Source organism: Tigriopus californicus, chromosome 12 (genome assembly GCF_007210705.1).
Source record: "Tigriopus californicus strain San Diego chromosome 12, Tcal_SD_v2.1, whole genome shotgun sequence".
NCBI lineage: Eukaryota > Metazoa > Arthropoda > Copepoda > Harpacticoida > Harpacticidae > Tigriopus > Tigriopus californicus.
This window is the reverse complement of record NC_081451.1, coordinates 1,477,763-1,497,777: the sequence shown is the minus strand read 5'-3', so window position 1 is coordinate 1,497,777 and position 20,015 is coordinate 1,477,763. Positions and strand designations below refer to the sequence as shown.

The following is a 20,015-nucleotide window of genomic DNA, read 5'->3' as shown; positions in this document are numbered from 1 at the left end:
AGGGACCCTTATTTGCAACTCAGACTGCCCCCAAAACTGGCTTTGGTACTTTCTTACCGTCAAGGTGAAAAAAAGGTCTAAAAAATGCCTTTAAAAAATCTTCTCTTGCGAATGGCAGAGGTTAGAGGCATATTGCAAAGGTTTTAAAGACTGAATTTGCTTTTGACACCATCAATGAGCTATTTCTAAAAAAAGGGTACCAGTTTCAAGTACATTTTTTGAAAGTTTTAAAGTTTCGTATTTTTGGACACTCTCGGACTCTTTTGTACAGTGGTAGACAAAAGTGGCCAAAAATTAAATGCCCACCCTGGCTGAACTGGTTTGATGCGAGTGGCACTTCTCTTACAAGAGCTCTATGCACTGCAAGTCCGAAAAAACGCTTCGAAAAGTCGAATTACCTGAGTTTCAAATCCATTTGTCTTGTATTGCTCTCCGGTTTCAGTGACATGATTCGAACAAATCGTTTGCAAGCATATTTGTTGAATCACGTCTCTAAATGTGTCCAAAGTCGAATCCCATTGGAAGCAATAGCTAGTATTGTCTAGGCTGGATGAAACCGAAATAATTTTGGAGGCTTCCTCAGACCTCCACGTATACCTATGTAATTTGGTATCATAGTGTCGAAAATCAAGAACATTTTTAATGTGTAATGTTTCATATCTTATGTATTGAGCGAATTTTTTTTCGCACCTGTTTGTTTCAGGCGAAAATTTGATGCATCAATTTCTCATTTGTGAAAAAAACCTTCTTGGAATAATAGATGCTCTTGCCCAGCATGGCAGTCCGCTTTTCACTAGTTCTTGGAATTGACTCCCATTTTCGGTGTTCCCTTTTCAAAATTATCGTCGAAAATATTACTAGAAGCCCTTTTATAGATCCTCTTTTCACTTGACCGTTCAAACGGAATGCACACGGAAGTTACATTTGTCTTTCATTTTTCTCAGTAAGAAGTGACTGAAGATTTCTTTCTTTCAAGAGCTAAATACGTCTTCCCTCTATCGTGAAAACGGGGGCATGGAAAGTCCGACATTATATAAGCAAGCTAAGTAAGTTGGATGGAAATAGTACGAGTTAAGAAGTTGATATAGAGGACCTGGATGGAGTCAAATCCAGTATTATCACTCCACATGTACTCGACAGACAACACACATGAACCTACAAAAGCCTCACTAGTACCGTCACCTCTCATTTCGATTTCGCCTGACATTGTGGGATTGTCAAACCCGGGCGCTCTTTATCCCAGGTTTGCCATTTCGGTGAAAAGAGGGAGAAAGTATTTGACCAACCTTCCTCGGTTCACGCCTAAAAATTGCTTACGTGTGGCTAGAAGTCATACTCTATCCCAAATTGGGAAAACCAGGACGATTTCGGCCAGCCATGGTTCTTGCTTTGTGCAATTAAAATTGGGACAAAATATTGTCTCATTTTCAGTAGAGCATCTTGCTTTGTCAATCGTACATGTTTTAATATCAAAGTATGTTCCTACACCACTGAATAGAAAAGGATGAAAAGCAAAAATGACTTTGTTTTGGTTCTCTATTGGAACGATTGGAACTGCCATTGGTAACCATTGAACAATGCCACTCCAACCGATTGATAGCTACGCCCTCTAGGAGGACAAACAGTCGCTCACAAACAGAGCTAATCAGCTGGCCCACATGTGTTCTAGAAACTGGTGTTCTTGGTTGGCTCAAAAATACTGTTGGCGTTGATTTGGAGTGAATATTCGTTTCTTTACTTAGTTGGGCAAATATTGCTCTTGCGAATTATGGTCACATTATTGGAGTGAATTCAAAAGCTAATTGTACCTAGCCTTTAGTTTGATGACTACAAAATTGTAAAATAAATGATAACAAAGTGAAAAAAATACAAAGAATTCCTCTACTTATTACAAAAACAGTATCTCCACACATGAAAAATGTTTACTTTTTGTGCCATGGCCATAGAGAAGGGTTTCTTTAAAGGCCAATAAGATATTACTATTGCCCAATCTAAACCAGCAGACCATCCGCAAGTGAAAAGTAGTTAGTTTTTGAAAGTATGATATTCAAATGTAACAAAGGAAAGAAAAGAACTTCAATTTACTTACTAGTATTTTCCGTCCATGCCAACAACATTTTTTTAAAGATATGCCAATTTCCTAAAAGGAAGGAGACATAAGGTTGAGAGAGATTGATATTGTACACGGCATGTAATCTCAAACACGCGAATTTTAATCCCTTTAGAGAGATAAAAGTTGAGCTCTCAAATTGCAGTCATTTTTTTTAGTATTGTTGAGTTTACCAAGACTGTCACTTAAGAAGGATTTAAACAACTTGCAACCATTTTCAGATATTACTTATCTTCTTGTACCTCCAAGGAAAAAGACGATTTCTCGCCTTAAAATGTAAGTTCCCTATCAATCATGGCCAAGACTAAAGTGCTTACAGAAAGTGATTTGCGAGGTTTAGACCTTAATGTTTACGACTTTGCAAGGCCTTGAATACATTTGTATTTACAGGAACAATGCAAATATATCAAAATACTGATTTGTAATATCAATTGATTAGCATTTATAGTACTTCAGACCCAAAATGTATAAAGAATAAAGCTATTTGAAACAGAAGAAAACACAACTTAGGCTAAAACAAATATGAACTCAAAATATTAAACTGTAAAAACTTTGCCAAATTAATTCTAACGACAATTTTTGTAACTAAAAGTGTACTAACACTTAAGAAAATATACATACATACATACATTGATGGTGGTGAGAAAATGAGACTTGCTAATCTCCATCAAAGCGATCATTGGCATAAGTACTGAGTTTCCTTAAGAAAAGTGCTAGCTTATTAGTTGATAAATTCGTGCAAACAAGTGTCACAACTTCGCAGGCAATCAGATTTGACATGTCTTATCGTTGAATGTTGAATATAACCTCTTATCAGAGATCCATCATGCAATTTTTGCATCTCACTGACCTGACCTTCCAACCAGACTAGTTGTCATCGAGCTTTTGGCAGACCTGATCTAACAATGGGAAAGCGGGCGTGCTCTCCAAAGGTTTTAAATATCTGCGAGTTCTCTCACTCTGCCTCTTTTCCACTGAGACCCCCAACCTGAAAGGAAGTCTAGAACTTCTTTCAAAATAGACTTTCCGTTCATTAACTGCAATTGTAAATCCCGGAATTCACCCTAGTTATTGTTGAGACTCTCCGCGTTCTTCAGTGTTCAGTTCATCATCACCATTTTTGCCTCCAATCTCAACCACAAGTGAGTACCATGCTTGGCTGGGACTGTCTCTACATCTAATAACCACGTTTTGAATTTCGACCCGATGAGGTCAAGGGTATTATTTTGGGGGTTGTTCCATCCACGCCTGTTTAGTCCTCCACTACATTCACAGAGAAAGCCGGGACTTGGCTCGCTACAGAATAGAACTGGCTCTTTCGTCAGCTGATCACCACAACAGACGCGAGGGAAAGCTAAAAAAAGGAAACGCAATAGAATCTGGCAGCCCTTCGCGGGAAACTCTTTTTGACCCAATTTGCAACGCTCTGTCCCACCTGTCACCCTTGGGTTGACGAGTATTTTTACCCGCGATGCTATCTATGGGATACAGCATGTCTGTACTGACTGGGTGACCCCCCCGAATCCATTCCCCTTGAATGGATGATTTTAGGTTTCCACGTGTGCAAAGTGGTCAAACTGGTTTCTGGTTGTAGCGATTCCTGTTTAGAGAATTTTGCTCATGTGGGAAGCAGCTGATGCAATATCGACCACTTCTTTATTAGTTAGCGCCTTCACATTATTATTTTTTAAATGTGAAAACCTCTGAGAACTTATTCAATTGTGCCCAATTATCAAGAAGTAGTACTGATTTCCCTGGGTTGCAATTGATAGCGATAATGTAAACCGGAATGTTCTTGATACGCAGCGAACGAAAGGGCTAGAATAATGATCTTTTCAAGGGAATACAAAAACCTGTTGCAAGCCTGTGTTCAGGTTTCTTCAATGGCAGGCGTTTGAACTCTTGAAAGATAATACGCATCTGCTAAAATGACGTCAGACAAGGTCTTTGATTTCTTTGAACAAAATCTTTGTTTTTTGATGCGCTGTTGTTACATAACGTCAGATAAAAAGGGACTCTGTTAATATTGATTTAGTGAAATCCGATTGTACTAAACATCATTATTACGGCAAGAATTCGAAGAGTGGGATAGCAATTATTTTTATTATCTGAAGAATGGACTTGATGTGAACAGGGGTTGTTCAATCACTTATGTCAGTCAGTTGTCACTTGCCCTTCGCTCGAGTCGCAAATTAAACTTAAAATTCATCAACATGGAGAGGTTGGAATACTACAAAACTCTGCTTTTGATTCAGTATTTGGCATCTTTTTATTTTATTTTAGCATATTGCTTAGTAATCAAAAACCTGGTTGACAATTCCTTTTCAGCCCAATTAAGCGTAGATTCAATGACAAGTTGCATTTCCGTCTCTTAACATTAACTAATTCCATAGGAATAAATACTTACTGTCGAGTCTCTTTATTTTAGAATGCCTGCTCAAAGTCAAAACGGTTCTGCTCCCAACTCAAGTGGAGTCATGGAAGCATCCTCTGGCACCAAATTCCTCTTCACATCCGAATCCGTGGGAGAGGGACATCCAGGTACCAACGATTTCAAAGAGCTATTGTGATCCTCATGTTTATACTTTCAAACATCATTGGTTCCAGACAAGATGTGTGATCAAATTTCTGACGCTGTCCTCGACGCTCATCTGCGGCAAGACCCCGACTGCAAAGTGGCTTGCGAGACCGTGACTAAAACTGGAATGATTATGATTTGCGGCGAGATCACGTCCAAAGCGCATGTAGACTACCAGAAGGTCGTCCGTGATACAGTCAAGCATATCGGATACGATGACAGCTCCAAGGGTAAGCTGTCTAGAGCGACCTCCTTGAAAGTCCAGAAGTTGGGGTCGGGGTGGGTTGGGGTTTGATGGCCAATATTGGTGCAAATAAGGACCAAGGCTGCCTCACGGGGGTTGGAGAAGATCAATGCAGGTTGCTAAATATTTTTTACATGTAATTAGGATTTGACCACAAGACCCTGAATTTACTGATTGCTATTGAGCAACAGAGTCCAGATATTGCCGGTGGTGTCCACGTTGAGCGCGATGAGGATGACACCGGGGCCGGTGATCAGGTTAGCAATCCGGAGGGGGGCCCTCATTCATTGGGAAAACACTAATATTGACTCAAACTAAATCACATTAACACCTCACGATCATTATTCAGGGATGCATTGTCCATTGGGAATGGTCCGCCTTTGTCTGTTGAGTAGCGGTATGAAATCCAGAGGCTTGTGTTCCATGACGAATGACCTGGATTTGATACGTCTACAATATAATTCTAATCTCTTCAGAGCGCTTAGCTCTCAATTGTCCAAGGATATAGCAAATCATGATTTAACATTTAATCCATTACTTTTCATGGGGATGGCATCTTCTGAAAGAGACGGACAGGGCGTCCTGTAAGGATGCATCCTTGGTCCTCTTATTCTGTTGTTGAAATTTGTGGGTGTGCTGTCGATGATCTCTTGGCCTCGTTTGTTCCTCACAGGTTTTGATTTCAAGACCCTCTCTCTGTTGATGGCCGTGGAGCAGCAAAGCCCTGAGATCGCCAATGGCGTCTGGGTGGCTCACGAGGATGATAATCTGGGTGCCGGGGACCAGGCATGTGTTTTAACTTTGATCTTGTTCATCACTTCTGTTGCCCTGTCCGTCGCTTGCTTTCGTTTTCATCTCGTTTTATTTCCATCTTTTCAAGTCTTTTTCGCTTTTCCCATTTCATTTAAGTTATTCTACTCTGTTTTGAAATTTTTGGAACCAGATTGGTGGTGTGTTTGATGTCCAAAAGCTCTACTTTAAACGGTCCACTTCTTAACATACATGTTAATTTACTTTCTCATTCCTAAGGCGACTTTTCCAATATCTGATTTTTAGTTCAATAATTTAAGGGCGGATCTGAAATTGATGAGCAATTTGAGCACAAATTCGAGCGGTTTTTTCGTGACCGGTTTTCCTGTTTCGAGAGTTCAGACTTAGGTATGCGCTTAGGAAAAACAAGTTGCACATATTTGCAACCCTCTTTGAGTTTTGCTCAACGCGCAAATCATTTCAAATCCACCCTTTACTAACAATCTACATAAAGATTCCATAATTGCCTACAAATGTGACCGAAATGTCCTTTTCTAATGGGAACTTACTTCATTAGGGTCTCATGTTCGGTTATGCCACAGATGAAACCGAGGAGTGCATGCCCTTGACCGTTGTCCTTTCGCACGCCTTGAACCGTAAGATTTCTGAGCTGCGGCGCGACGGAACTCTTTGGTGGGCTCGCCCTGACACCAAGACCCAGGTGACTTGTGAATATTACTTCGACAATGGCGCCTGTATCCCTGTCCGCGTCCACACGGTCGTGGTGTCCACGCAGCATAGCGAGAAGGTCAGCTTGGAGGCCCTCCGTCAAGACATTATGGATAAGGTCATTCGCAGCACCATCCCCGCCAAGTACCTGGATGAGGACACCAAGTACCATATTAACCCTTGCGGCAACTTTGTCATTGGGGGGCCCATGGGAGATGCTGGTCTCACAGGCCGCAAAATCATTGTAGACACTTATGGCGGTTGGGGCGCTCATGGTGGTGGAGCCTTCAGTGGCAAGGACTACACTAAGGTCGATCGATCGGCTGCCTATGCGGCTCGATGGGTGGCCAAATCGCTTGTGAAGGCTGGTTTGTGCCGACGTTGCTTGGTTCAGGTATGTCAACGAAGCGCCTAATGGGCGTCTCTTTTGGGTTCGGTTGCCAAGCTATTCTTCCCCTCTCCCATTCAAGGTTTCATACGCTATTGGCGTGGCTGAGCCCCTCTCTGTGACCGTGATGGACTACGGTACGTCTAGCAAAACCATCGAGGAGTTGAACGCGATTGTGAAGGAGAACTTCGACCTCCGACCCGGTCGCATTGTCAAGGACCTCAAGTTGAAGACCCCCATCTTTCAACAAACTAGCTCCTACGGCCACTTTGGTCGGGATATTTTCACCTGGGAGCAGCCCAAGCAACTTAAATACTAGGTGTCTTTCTGCCACCTGGTCCATCTGCTCCGTGTTCTCTTTTGGTGTGATTCCCTATGATTGCCAATCAAATCTCCCTGTACCCTCCCAACATTATTGCTATTAGAAAGAAATTGTGTTTCTACCCCCCACTTTTCGCCTTGTCTCTACAATCACAAAGTAAACCCATCTCCAGGGGGTCACAGATTTGGGAGGGCCGATTGATTTCTAACCCCAATCATGAGACCGACGACCAACGAATGTGAAGTGGTAGCCGGGCTCTAAACCCTCCTACAGACACAGCGTGAAACACAATCGTTGGACCTTGTCTCTGCCCTCTCTGATCTGCAAGAGCCGCTTCGCACGCCTCTCAGAGTCTCTTGTCATCTTTCAATGTCTGAAAAAGAATTATGTAAAACCCCTTTAAAAACAACTTTTGTAATATAAAGATCAACAAAAAGTAGAAGAAAAAAAATCCATCAGTGCGGCGGCCTTGTGTTGTGCTTTTTAGGAATTATTGGAAAAGAGCATTTTCGAAAAGCACTCCGGCCACCTAGATTTGCGGACAAAGCCAACTTTTACACGTTTCAAACCCCTCAATTTGTGAACACAAACGGCTTTTTTACTTTTCTGTGATACGGAACCACAACTATCGTAATACCTTACCCTAGCTACCCTCTCATTGTTTTTGTGTGAACCCTGCTTGAACTATCGGCATTTTGATGTTTTATTTGTGTCTTCATCATATTCATTGCACTTTGATCAGCTTTTTCTTATGAATGGTAACCTGGCGGGAAAAATCGTCCCTACTGCTTTTTTACCCAACATCATAAAAACGATTCGGTTTCTCTCGCACCACGTGATTTGTCCATCCATCAATTAAAGGGGGTCGACGATTTTCCCGGGAGACATCCTAGAATTTGCGAAGATCTCTTGCACACGCTCGGAATCAGTGTCACTGATTAAAAATTTGCCCAAGATATACATATTTACTTCAAATGCTTCAAGTTTGCGAATAAAACTTTACCTTTTTCTAGTATCTCAACCTGTTCTTGCTATATGTTGCAAAACTTACCCCAAAATGTCGCCAAGGTATAATTAAAAACTAGTACTCTTGATTTAGCTTGTAGCTACGTGGCTTTCAGAGAGCCTTGAATCCTTTTTTTTATATGTTAAGGTATGTTTCAATGTTAAGTTTTAATCTGAGGTAAACATCAATTAAGCAATAAAATCAAAACTGCTCCTTGAGGTTTAGCAAGCTAGAAAAATGTCAAGATGTGCTTGGGTATTTCTCTAGATACTTAAAAGGGCATTTTATCACTCTGTTGAGGCTGAGTCATGCCGGAAGATGAAAGCCACTAAGTACTGGTCCGTCACATGTTCACTCATAACGAGTTATAAGTTGACTGGCTTGTCCATAGGGCTCAGACTGGCCAGGTTTTTCAGTCGGCGATGCTCCGTGTAAAATCGATACTAAAAATGTTACTTTTTATAGTAGCATTATAGTAATAAGGAATTTCAGTTTCAAAATTCAATTACATTTGGAACTCTTTGACAAGGTATGTTCAGGAATTTTTTTGACATGTTTTCCTTTTTGAAGCAAAAATTGAAAAATGCAAGAAAAGTAAGGAACACATGAGCAAAAAAACCGATTTTTTTGAGGATTTGACCAAGGTTTTATTCCTTCACATAATAAAAATTTGTTATTTTTGTCAATTAAAAATGAGCTTCCAGGGTGAGATTATATCATATGCATAATATTTTTTTTCGTTGTGTGTTTCATACTTTAAAGCAGATATTAGCAAGAGCTGCAATAAGCATCGTTATCCATAAAGCTCAATTGCTGAGAGTATATCTCTTCTCTTTTGACTATTTTTTTCTACTGTTGAAACTTGTGATTTGGTTTACCTCAAATGTGTGAGGGGAAATAATTTTCGGAATACAATGAACTTGACCAAAATATTAATGTTTGCTTAAAGAATACAATGAAATTAACCCATACTTCATGCCTTACGCTTGCTTTAGGATTACCACTCGGTCCTTACACACGCACTGACCATTTCAATCAATTTCTTGATTTGTGTTAGCCAACCTTAATGTTTTTGATGTGCCAAATGTCTGGGTGTGTACAGAAATTTGGCTAAATCTCCCTTTGAATTGAGAAGCAACTAGAATAAATCATTTTGCTTGCATAATGTAAAGTAAACATTCCAATCAAAATCACTTTAGGTTACAGTGTATCAATTTCACGGAATGGCAACTGGATCCAATGAGAGAACATTGTTAACACCGCCAAGTTCAGTGCCCTTGTAGATTTGTTTTGCTTTTCTACCCTTTTGTTCAATTTTTCAGTAAAATAATGTTAGGAAAACGCTGACATGCTAGAAAAGATTTTACTATGATTGGATCATGCAAATAAAGCTGGTTTAATGCTAAAAACCAGACTGATGCTAAGAAAACAAATTCTAGTGTTAGCACTCGCACCTTCATCAAGGGATATGGGGACATGACCCTGACTTCATTTTTACGAAGATTTTACAAAGATTTGATCATGCAAATAAAGCTGGTTTAATGCTAAAACCAGACTGATGCTAAGGAAACAAATTCTAGTGTTAGCACTCGCACCTTCCATCTAGCTCATCACGAGGGTTAGGTTCTTCATCCTGGCCATACATATGTATGAATTTTTTTTTACCTAACAGGACCGGGCATGGTCACACTCAACCTTCCTGATGGCCTTCCGGTCCGAAAGTTGCCATTTCAATTGTCCAATTTTATTCATTTTGGGTAGTTCTGTACTTCTAGAGCCGCACAAAACTGGAAAAAGTTGAATTAGCCACACCAAGTCCTCATTACCGATCTTGGTCAAGTGCATGATTCCAGATTCATTGATCCTACCCACCATGTACTTATGAGAAATTAAGAGTGCTTTAACAGCTTTCATTCATTCTTGTTCGACTAAATGAGAAACTCGTTTGCATATTTATAAAACATCCAGGGCATTTATTACATGTTCTACAAGGTGATTGTACTAGTGTAAGGAAGCCGAATTTTAACGAAAAACTCCCATCCCATGAAAGAACGCACGTCAGAAATCAACGCAAAGTGCTCTAGTCAGGATTAATGCAACCCTGGCTATAATTGGTTAAAACTATCGACAGACGTGGAAGAGGTCGTGGAAAGAAGTCGTGACTGTTGTTCCCATCAGTTCATTGCTCTAATTGATGCCCCAGTCTTTTCTCAAAGGTCATTTGGGTCTTAAACGGACAGTTTCCCCAAATTTCTAGTGCACAAGTAACAATGACAGGAATCCATTTCCATTTTCCCACCCTTGTCCAATTGTACAATGAGACCACCGGATAAAATCGTTGATTTTGTAAGGACAAATGCCGCACAAAATCTAAAATTACAAGTCCTTAGGCACATTCATTTATTCTATTAAACAGCTATAAAATTCAATTTGATATCTACAAGAATGAATGGCCTTTTGCTTTTTTTTTCAAAAGTAGAAAGACTACTACAACATTTCTGTCAGGTAGGTGACCATCCAGAACCATAGGATTTTCTCTCAAACCTAGGGGTGTTAGCAGCGGACTTTGACCTTTGGGAATGGTTCAAGGCTTCCATGGATGCTTGTCGCTCAAACATGGCACTCAATTTACCCACTTGAGCAGAGGTGTCCAAGCGTCTTGGACTGAGTAAGTCCTGCTTTGATTGGAACAACTTCTGTGCGGATTTGCCTGCCTGATTGCCGCCCTTGACATCCTTCAAAGAGCCTTGGAAATGACAGTCTCCCAGCGTCTCTTTGCCCACTTTGTCCAAAGTGTTTGTAGATTGGGACCGATGAAATTTGGCCTTTTGTCTCTTGAACCGAGCGTGCTTGGCTCGAGGAGAGTCGTTTGTTCCGTTGTCTTTGACGAGTGAGCTGTCAACAGGGTGGGCACTTTTTGTGGGGTCATCCTGACCTCGACTGACGTCAATGTGAGGTTCTGATTTGAGCAATGGCTTGTTTTGACGTCGAGATCTCATTGGGGGTGAATTTAAAGGCTTCAGAGTGTGTCTCCCATCTGTTGGCGGCGTAACAATATCTATTAAACATTCCTGGGGGGATGCGCTGGGTGAGAGCGGCTCGAGTTTGATTTCCCACGCAGATTCCTCTGAAAGACATTCCTGGCTTTCTGGACTTGCTACTGTTTCCGAGATATCCGGTGGACTGGTCACTGGGTAACCTTCTTGAGCAACGAATTCTTCTGAACTTGCTGGAAAAGATTGCTTGTCAAGTTCACGCTCATTTTCCTCTGTCTCAGAACAATCATTGTTGTAGCAGGTCTGACTCAGTGTCTCCAGTTTTAAAGGGCATAAATCATTCTCATTTGAAATCTTTGGGTCTGATTGTCGACGTCCTAGATCACTCAGCTCTTCAGGAAGCATCATCGGCTTCTCAATACACACGTGGAGGAGGTCTAGTTGGACACCTTCCACAAATTCCAAGTCAGACAACGGAACTTCCTCGCTTGGAGTACAAATTTCTTCTTGACCACAAATCTTCACGCTGGTTTCAGCTGGTGTCGCTGATTTCTCGTCAATTTTCTCGCAATTCTCTGCCAAGGTAGCTTGGCTCAGAGTCTTATTTGACTCATCCGGAGGAGATGGAACCATGGCCGGATCGGCTGAATCCTTGACAGGGGTTGATAAACGAGCTTCGGTGTTCCCACCCGAAGTGTTTTTGTCCCATTTGCGTGTGGCCATTGGGGAAGAAAGTGCATCTTCATCTGTTGTTATTTCGAGGTCAGAGCTAGACTCATCGTGTGCATCGAAGATTTCTTGTGCGTCTTGCTCGCCCATTAGATTGTCAAATTGAGCATCCTTGCCATCGTCAACCTTTGATGTTGATGCTAAAATATGAATAGGAATTTGACTTTGTATTAGCAAGCCGGAAGAATTAGATCGGATGTGGCAAACATCACGGAAATGTTTCTACAAGCTACTCAAGCAAGAGTTTGGTCAAGCACAACTTTGAGCGCGTTTGAGATTGTCCTGCTCATTATTGTTTAGCAAGCATGCGGCCTCGTAAAGTACAATGAACGTGTCCCGAGTTTCAGAGGTTCTCTCTGAGAGGTCGAAGCCCAAGTTGTGTCGGAATGTCGTTGGACACTCAAGTTCCTAACATTTCAAGCCACTGATTTGTAAAAACTTTCTCCCCTTTCTTTCTGCTTCGGTGTTAAATTCGTACATTTTGTGCCCATTGTCCAAATGACAAGATCTTCAGAATGGCCAAGCAATCTCACGTTTTGCGAAAGCACCGTGTTACTTCAAGGAAAATCGGAAGGAATCATGAGATCTAGAACTGCGGTCCACTTTATTCATGGTAGTTGTTATAGAGTATCTAGTACTGTATGTATAGTCGAGTTAGGCTTGTCCGGATTTGCATTGGGTAGTTCCAGTGGTTGTTTTTGGTTCAGCTCATGGATTAGTTGTTAGCAAGTCAGGCCAGATCTGAAAACGAGAACACATCGTGGTGAGAATTTTTGAGGTGTCTTAATCAATGAAAGGGGACTGTGCATGAGGGCGAGACGCTGCCGTACCCAATTCGTGTTGGTCACTAAATGAAGTCGGGACAAGAAGACGGCACAACACGTGGAACGCAACGGACACATAGAAAATTGCAAGCGCCAACCAACCTTCGTCAGTTTTTGCCGGGGGTTTGGCCTCCTTATTGAGATCGTGGGTGCTGCTCTTCCGGCGTCCGCCTGACTTCTTCCCGGACTTGGACTTATTGCTTTTCAGACCTTTCATGATACTTCTGATATTTTGACGGTACTCACTATCACTGTCATCTATCACAGTAGGTTTCACAGGTCTGGGCTTTTTGGCCGAGCACTGGCTATCAAATCGGCTCCGCTTCTCGTTCAAGATGTCCTGCAGCACTTGGGCTTGATCCGATTCTTCCGGAGCCAGGTCCGGAGACACGCTCCTCATCTTTTCATCCTTCTCGGCTTCTTCATTCACTGGAACATTTTCCTTCTTCTCCTCCTCACCTTCACCTTCACCCTCTTCCTCTTCTGGTTCAGAAGGCTTTTTGTAGGCGAAAAAGTCGTCTGCTCCAGGTTTATACCCTTGAGTAGTCTCCGGAGTGGGCCCGTCGAATACGGAAGTGAAGTACGGGCTATTGGGATCAAAAAGGTTCGGAAAAAGATCTTCCGGTGGAGGGGTGGTCTCCCCCAAACGGACCTGGGTGTAGTCATAATCCCTACCAACATGCTTGTGCCACCATGGTCTCTGAGCCTCTTCCTCTCTCTTCTTACGGCGTTCCTCTTCCTCCTTCTCTTTCTTCTCCCTCTCCAGTCTTTCGCGCTCTTCCTGTTCCTCCCTCTTTTTGCGCTCCTCTTCCTCTTTCCTCCTCCGCTCGTAATCCTCTTTCTCCCGTTTCTGCTGATTTCGAGCTGCGTTTTGATCCTTCCAATCATGGCGGGCGGAGGATCCCTGGGACAAGCGGCAAAACCCAAATTCGGCCATGCTCATGATCCGCCACTACAAAAGCAAATCGTTGTGAGTTCCTCCACAAGAATATTGGATTCCCGGGGTTTTCAATCTGGATGAGTACGATGTCAATTGGTTGCATGCGTTGGGGATACTATTAAAGTGGCCGGCTATTGCTATTTAGGCCACTTGAGTAACATGCAATCCGAGAAAGTTTGGGCAACCTTGGCATACCTGATCAAAACGGATCTTTCGACCTTTCTGTACATGCATGTGAAGTGGAAGGTTGAGTTCCTGGAGCCAACGCATGAACTTCTCGCACCGGCAATGGATCTTTGGGATTTTGTCCTCAGGATCCTCATAGAGACAAATGATCAGGGAACCAGTGCAACCTCCATGGCCTTTCCATTGTTTCACAGGGCCCTATGAGAAGGAATCAGAATGTAAGCGTCAGCGGCAACAAATGCCTATTTGGGTGCCTTACCTCAAAGAAGGTTTGTTTCACACCGTCAGTTCTGGGTCGTCCGTAGGTCAAGTTGAATCTCTCAATCCAATGAGGAATGGCCTGGGACGATATTTCTATGATCACAGAAGAATTGGCCAAGTCTGTGTCAGCCTCAATGGCTTCAATCTTGGTGATATGAGCGATCAGCCGGTTGTAGGCCTCATTTACCTTTCGAAAGTCTTTGGCTTCTCCTCCCTGTAAAATAATGTCATTATGACATTCTCATTTCCAGACATTGAAAAACACGGCAGGAGCGTAAAGTGACTGACGCCTTTATTGTTAATCAAGTGCATCCTTACGCCACAGAAACATTTCAAAATGCAGATCTGAGGCCATCAAATAACTTTGCTTTGCCAATTTCCGTCGAATGCCCTCGCAAATGAAAGCAACTGGAAAATGCAGACACTAAGTTTTATTCGATTTCTTTGTGTTTTTTGTTAACATGAATCACAGGCTCGTGCCTTATAATTTCGTTGCATATTTAGCCACTGTTATTGGGTGTGTTTTCATTTGTAAACACTCCAAGGCGCAGCATTAAATTCAATCCCTTTGTTAATTGTTTTGAGGTTATATTAGAGCTTATTTTGAACTTTGTTTCAAGTTTCAATCGCCCTTGAGAAAATGCTTTATTACTTATCATCAGTGATGATAGGTAGGTACCCTTGGTAATGTAACCAAATGGTGCCCTAACTAGTACTTGACCTTGTCTGGGTGAGTTTTCAGGGCGAGTTTGCGGAAGGCTCTCTCGATTTGTTTCTTGTCAGGGTCTGATGGAACAAGATCATTTAACTTGAGGATTCTGGCACACTCATAGAATTGCTGATCCTTGAGGATCATGATCTCTCAAGACTTGTCGATCTTAAGACAAGAAACGTAATGGTGAGAGAGCTTGTGGTCCACTGTAAATTTGAATCCTCACTGACATGAGCCATCTATGGAATGTGAATTGTTCTGACGTCGTTTACCGGGTGGCCAAGGCATTCATGCTCCTTTCTCAAAAGCTTGCTGTGGTGTTGTTGGAGATTAAACGTATTACTAATTTGTGTACCACATTAACAAGGAACAAATTTGATTTCCCTTTAAAATTTGAATTAATTGTAATTAGATTCTATAGAAGCCCTCGAGTGTAGCTGAGTGATCTAATGTACCTGATAGTGGCACGACTTGGTTCCCATGGGTTCGAATCCCGCCTTCGAAGAAAAAAACTATTGATAAGAATAGATATTGAAAATATGTTTCCCTTTTGGAGCAGTTTTTAATATTCAACCGTTTTGAAACTAATTGTCAAAAAATTGACGATTGCTTATTGAAACAGTTTTAAAATTCAATTTTGTCTTTTAACATATTCACTGATGAATGATCATTGAAATTAAAGCCTGGTGTAAATATTCTAAATGTGCTGCATTTTAATACTTGGATGGATGAGTCAGTATTTTTGGACTTGTTGACTTGAGAAATTCAGCCCTGCTCACAATTTTGCATTTTTGTACCGTGATCTTAACTCTTTCCACAACTTTGAAATAGCCAACTTGTCAAGTATGCTTTTTGGCTTACTACTTCATTAATTCCTTTCTTGATTTAATTTATGAGGCTGCATGCTTGCAACGTAAATGAAAATACGGAGTAAAGCCTTTCCATGGGAAAAAAGGGAAAAAATGGGTAGCAAAATGGAATGAATTTCTGACGTATTCTGACGCATAGCTGATTGTAAGCAACCAAAGAAATGATGAAGTAGTCAATAGGGTTCATAAATTTCAATTTTTGACCTTAAGTATGAACCACTAAATAAAGTTGTAAATCCTAATTTTTCTCAATCCAAGTTAGTTTGAAGCAACAAATTTGTGATTCAGTGAGGCAATATATTCTGCTCCCTGCATTGATACAGAAATGAAAAATTGATCTATTCTATGAATGATGCAATTTACACTTATCAACCGTTAAACATATTTCAAAAAAGATGAAGGAAATGACCTATGTTCTAAACATTTATTTGAAAGCACTTATGATATGATAAAGTATCGTGAAATAGGTTACAATATAACATCATTATGGCTCAACCAAAAGAGTTCTGTCAAAAATACTTGGTGACTAAAGGTTTACTCTTTTGCCTGTTTTTGAAGGCTTTTTTGAAAGCATTTTGAAAAGATGCAAAATTTATTGGCACGTGATTAAATCAATATGAAGACTTGGTTGTCATGACAAACAAAATAGTTATATAAAAGGACTATATTTTTGGATTTTTCCTGGCCCCAAAACAATAACAAAGCAATCGGTTTTAGCAGTAACAAAGATACTTGGCATATTCATTTACAATTTGGCTTACTCAGAGCCATTATATTTACAAGCTTCAGATGTCATCCCAGTAAAAAGACTGGTCCAAGCATTTTGTTCTCTCTGAGCTCAGTACATAACTCAGAACAGAATGGTTGAGATGGATGTGAGACAGCATAAATACCACAAGATGACCAGTTTATTTGTTAAGAGTACTTTTATTCAGTGGGTTCTGAGAGGGCAGCACTTATGACCCAATCCTAAGAATGAGCTTATGTTGGAAAAGTCTTGTTCTTGGATGGGAAGAACATGAACATGAGAGCAAAAACAATGTTAGTTCATAGAGAAAGAAAGAGGCAATTCCTGATCTGAAATTCTTTATCCATTTCCTAATGAGCCCATGCCAACTGAAACCCCACACACAGCTTAAGATACAGATTCTAGGGGCAAATTGTACAAAGTAAACCAAATACAGTTGAATGGGCATTCCTTTTTGGGTTTTGAACGGTTTTGCTACTTCCACAAGGAATTTATTCCCCGGTATTACGAAAGTGAAAGATAGAAATTTGTGTAATTGTTGCCTCCTAAACTTTGTGCGATAGCTGATCTAATAGCGAATTAAAGCTGGCAGACCTGGCTAGCCCTTAAATGCACAAGTACAAAGTACACAAATACTCTCGGAAACATATAGAATCCGACAGCTTTTTTACCTTCTTTGAATACTATGTCGTCCCAAATTCTTTAAGCTCTCCCAATACAAGAGATTAGTTTTTCCTTGTGAAGGCAAGATTTGAACCCATGTTCTCTGAGGAATGAACTTATCGCTCTATTGGGTGCATTAGACCACTTGGCTACCCTTGTCCTTAATTCAAGCATCTGTTGTAGACTTAGTAGTCAATTTCATATCGAATAGACTTTTAACCACAATGACTTAAAGTTTGACACTCAATGATTATTACTTTTCTACCAATGACGATTTTGTTTTTGGAGGGGATCAAATACTAAACATGTCGCTTACCACATGAGAAACACAACTATATAGTAATCCTGTTTTTGCCAGCATTATCCGCCACAAGTCAGATCCATTATAGCTAACAATATCCCGCTTTTCCGTGCCCAACTAGTCTGCCTCACCCTGTAAAACACATGTAGTAAGCAATACGTACGTCCGTTCGTCCATCCATACGTACACATCCGTACATACGTAACAACAAACTCCGAAAGCAACTCTTTGTCTCGCTTCCACTTTTGGCAAGCATGGCTAAGTAATTAAGCACAAACGGTTAGAAACATGGGCCTACGAGGAGACACACAACAACAACAACAACAACAACAACAACAACATCACCACCACAAGATTGGGGAACAATGCATGCCCCCCCCTCCCCTCCGTCTCCTATCGCTTCTTGAACTCCTCAGTGAAACTCTCATTGGGAATACGTTCAAGTTTAAGAAGGGGGGTTTGTTCTGTTTCGAAATGATTCACTGACCCGTCGAGTCTCTTAGATAGGTATGACCACGAAATAGGGGATTTCATTCCTAGAACTTGATTCAAAACCAAAGCATTTCCTTTATCCCTCATTGAAGAGGGACATGAGATTAATGGCTAACAGTTGATTGATGATTGATTTTCAGCTTTGTCTACGTTTTATAGGCTTGATGGAGCGTCTGGGGTAATTAGGTCTGGCAAAAAGCCTCTGGGAATCCTTTGAGCCAGACGGGGTTTTGAGTTCCAATTAACAAAGTTTTTTTTTATTTTACTTAAGGAAAACGTTGTCTTTCATCACGAATTTGTTGAGTATACAAAGGTTTGACAGCAGCACGTTTAGTAAAACAAACAATTTGAAAAAAATATTGCTTTCAGCGATACATCTTTTAATCTCAATCTCAGCTTCCAAATTGAGTGACATTGTTGATCTTTTTTTCTTTGGTCAAAAGGTTTAATCGAAAGTGAAGTAGCAAATGGATTCGTAAGGTAGCACTTAAACGATTTGTTCCAATGCCAGTGAATCTTTAACGTTATGTGCAAACCAGCAAGCTATTTGATCAGGGATTGGCATATATATCTTGAGACATCTTTCTGACTCAAGACCCACACATGTAAACTTGATTTATTGATCTATATCATAATGGTGTTGCAGCTTTGGACGCTTTTATAACCCAAATGTGATAAGCTTAAAAAAAAAAAGAATTAAAAAGCATTTACCTGTACTCAGAAGGAAGCCTAATGGCAACTTGATTTATGCCCTATGTATGTCTAAAAATTTCCATAAAGAACTGCAGGGTGTGTGAGCAAAATCTGAACTTATCTTGTTGGAAAGAAGATAAACTCGCTCAACGATAACATTTGGGGATCGTTTTTATAAAATCAAAATGGAGTCTGAATTGGCAAAGAAGCATCAAATTTCCGATTTGCTCGACGCTGGAGACTCAATATCACCAATATCAAAGGTTATCAACATCTCAAAAACTACTGTCTGTGCCTTATTGAAGACACTGGATGACAAGAGGGATCCAAAAAGTGCCAACAAGAAGCAAGTGCACACCTTAAGGCAAAAATTGTTAAAGATCCCACAACTGGCATGAGGTGCCTCTGCAATGAGCTGAAGGTGTCTGAGGCTAGAGTCAGGAAGACAGTGAGGGAGGACTTGGGCCTGAAAAGCTATGTCAGGGCTGTCAGGCACTTGTGGACCACAGCCAGGAAGGAGAAGAGGCTAATCAAGTGCAAGAAAGTCTCCAATGTCTTAAGGATTAATGGTTTCATTATGAAGATCTTCTAGTCACCCAGAAGCTCTCTTCAGGCGTGGTGCAAACTTATCCCCAAATGTTATCGTTGAGTGAGTTTATCTTCTTTCCAACAGGCCACTAGCTGCCCTAAAACGCTTGAAATCAAAATTCTACTAAGTGCTCACATTTTGCTCACGCACCCTGTACAATCGTGTTTCTCCTACTGTTCGCGATCTCTCAACTCCTCAAATTGACGAAACTACCATTTCCCATCCAATTTAAAGTGCTTGTTCTTTATACATATATGTGTATGTCGTCGACGCTAGGTATCTGTGGTAGGTAAAGGTACTGAAACAGGAACTTCATTGGGCTGCTTTAGGGTACAATTGTTAGGCGATGCTTTTGTAAAGAAAATCATTACCTATCTGGTGTTCTTTGATAACCACAATGTAGTTGATAACAGTCGTGCAAACTTTGGCATGGTCATCATCGTATAAATCCAGTAACTAAGTACAACACATTCCCTAGAAACATTCAGGAAACAAGTCAAATTTTTTTGCAAGGTCTTCATTGCGACCCTCAATCATGTGAATGCGCAAAATGCATAAATTTTGTTAGTATTTTGTTGTTTGAACGGACCCTGCATTTTCAATGCCGGGAAGGCTTTTGCGCATGTATCCGATCTTGGCTCTGGCCTGGTGATCACCATTCTGGTGGTGAATGTGAAACCGACATAGTTAATACGAGGGCGAATCAACTCTAAAGAGGATTATGGTCATAACTTTTGTTATATTGGAGATGGGGAATTTTTATTCAACATCATTTTTCAACATAACCACCGCCGACTTCAATACATTTAACCAATCGTGCGTGCCACTTCTCAAAGACGTGCAACACGCCCCCGGCCGTGAGGTCTTTCAAAGCCCCCTCCACGC

The 20,015-nt window shown here is 41.0% G+C and overlaps 2 protein-coding genes and 1 long non-coding RNA gene across 6 annotated transcripts; 1 reads left to right on the top strand and 2 right to left on the bottom strand.

The window, feature by feature from the left end:
• Positions 1–2,270: 2,270 nt before the first annotated feature.
• Positions 2,271–8,136, top strand: LOC131892368 (S-adenosylmethionine synthase-like). 4 transcript variants are annotated; one of them, XM_059242209.1, is made up of 6 exons: positions 2,271–2,386; positions 4,539–4,651; positions 4,718–4,918; positions 5,077–5,189; positions 6,260–6,805; positions 6,882–8,136. In XM_059242209.1, exons 2-6 carry the CDS (start codon positions 4,540–4,542, stop codon positions 7,116–7,118), a joined length of 1,209 nt encoding a protein of 402 aa, XP_059098192.1. In that variant the 5' UTR covers positions 2,271–2,386; position 4,539; the 3' UTR covers positions 7,119–8,136. The 4 variants fall into 4 exon arrangements, with proteins under 4 accessions (XP_059098192.1, XP_059098191.1, XP_059098190.1 ...); XM_059242208.1 differs by lacking the exon at positions 2,271–2,386 and adding an exon at positions 3,060–3,252; XM_059242207.1 differs by lacking the exons at positions 2,271–2,386; positions 5,077–5,189 and adding exons at positions 4,309–4,331; positions 5,606–5,718.
• LOC131892373 (uncharacterized) lies at positions 3,078–3,631 on the bottom strand. Its single transcript, XR_009374553.1, has 2 exons — positions 3,546–3,631; positions 3,078–3,464 (listed from the first exon to the last, which is right to left on the bottom strand). It is a non-coding gene; the product is annotated as an uncharacterized LOC131892373 (long non-coding RNA).
• Positions 8,137–10,498: 2,362 nt separating the features above from the next.
• LOC131891558 (capping protein inhibiting regulator of actin dynamics-like) lies at positions 10,499–15,055 on the bottom strand. Its single transcript, XM_059241166.1, has 5 exons — positions 14,785–15,055; positions 14,062–14,277; positions 13,812–14,000; positions 12,779–13,628; positions 10,499–11,992 (listed from the first exon to the last, which is right to left on the bottom strand). Exons 1-5 carry the CDS (start codon positions 14,917–14,919, stop codon positions 10,629–10,631), a joined length of 2,754 nt encoding a protein of 917 aa, XP_059097149.1. The 5' UTR covers positions 14,920–15,055; the 3' UTR covers positions 10,499–10,628.
• Positions 15,056–20,015: the final 4,960 nt, after the last annotated feature.

What these genes read in the sequence shown, in the direction of transcription:
- LOC131892368 (XM_059242207.1), top strand. An exon ending in ATACGATGACAGCTCCAAGG is followed by an intron (nt 4,919 to 5,605) that starts GTAAGCTGTCTA and finishes TGTTCCTCACAG; the next exon opens with GTTTTGATTTCAAGACCCTC. An exon ending in ATCTGGGTGCCGGGGACCAG is followed by an intron (nt 5,719 to 6,259) that starts GCATGTGTTTTA and finishes TTACTTCATTAG; the next exon opens with GGTCTCATGTTCGGTTATGC.
- LOC131891558 (XM_059241166.1), bottom strand. Translation starts at nt 14,919, where the DNA reads ATGATCCTCAAGGATCAGCAATTCTATGAGTGTGCCAGAATCCTCAAG. An exon ending in TGAAACAAACCTTCTTTGAG is followed by an intron (nt 14,001 to 14,061) that starts GTAAGGCACCCA and finishes TCCTTCTCATAG; the next exon opens with GGCCCTGTGAAACAATGGAA. An exon ending in CCCGGCAAAAACTGACGAAG is followed by an intron (nt 11,993 to 12,778) that starts GTTGGTTGGCGC and finishes TTCATATTTTAG; the next exon opens with CATCAACATCAAAGGTTGAC.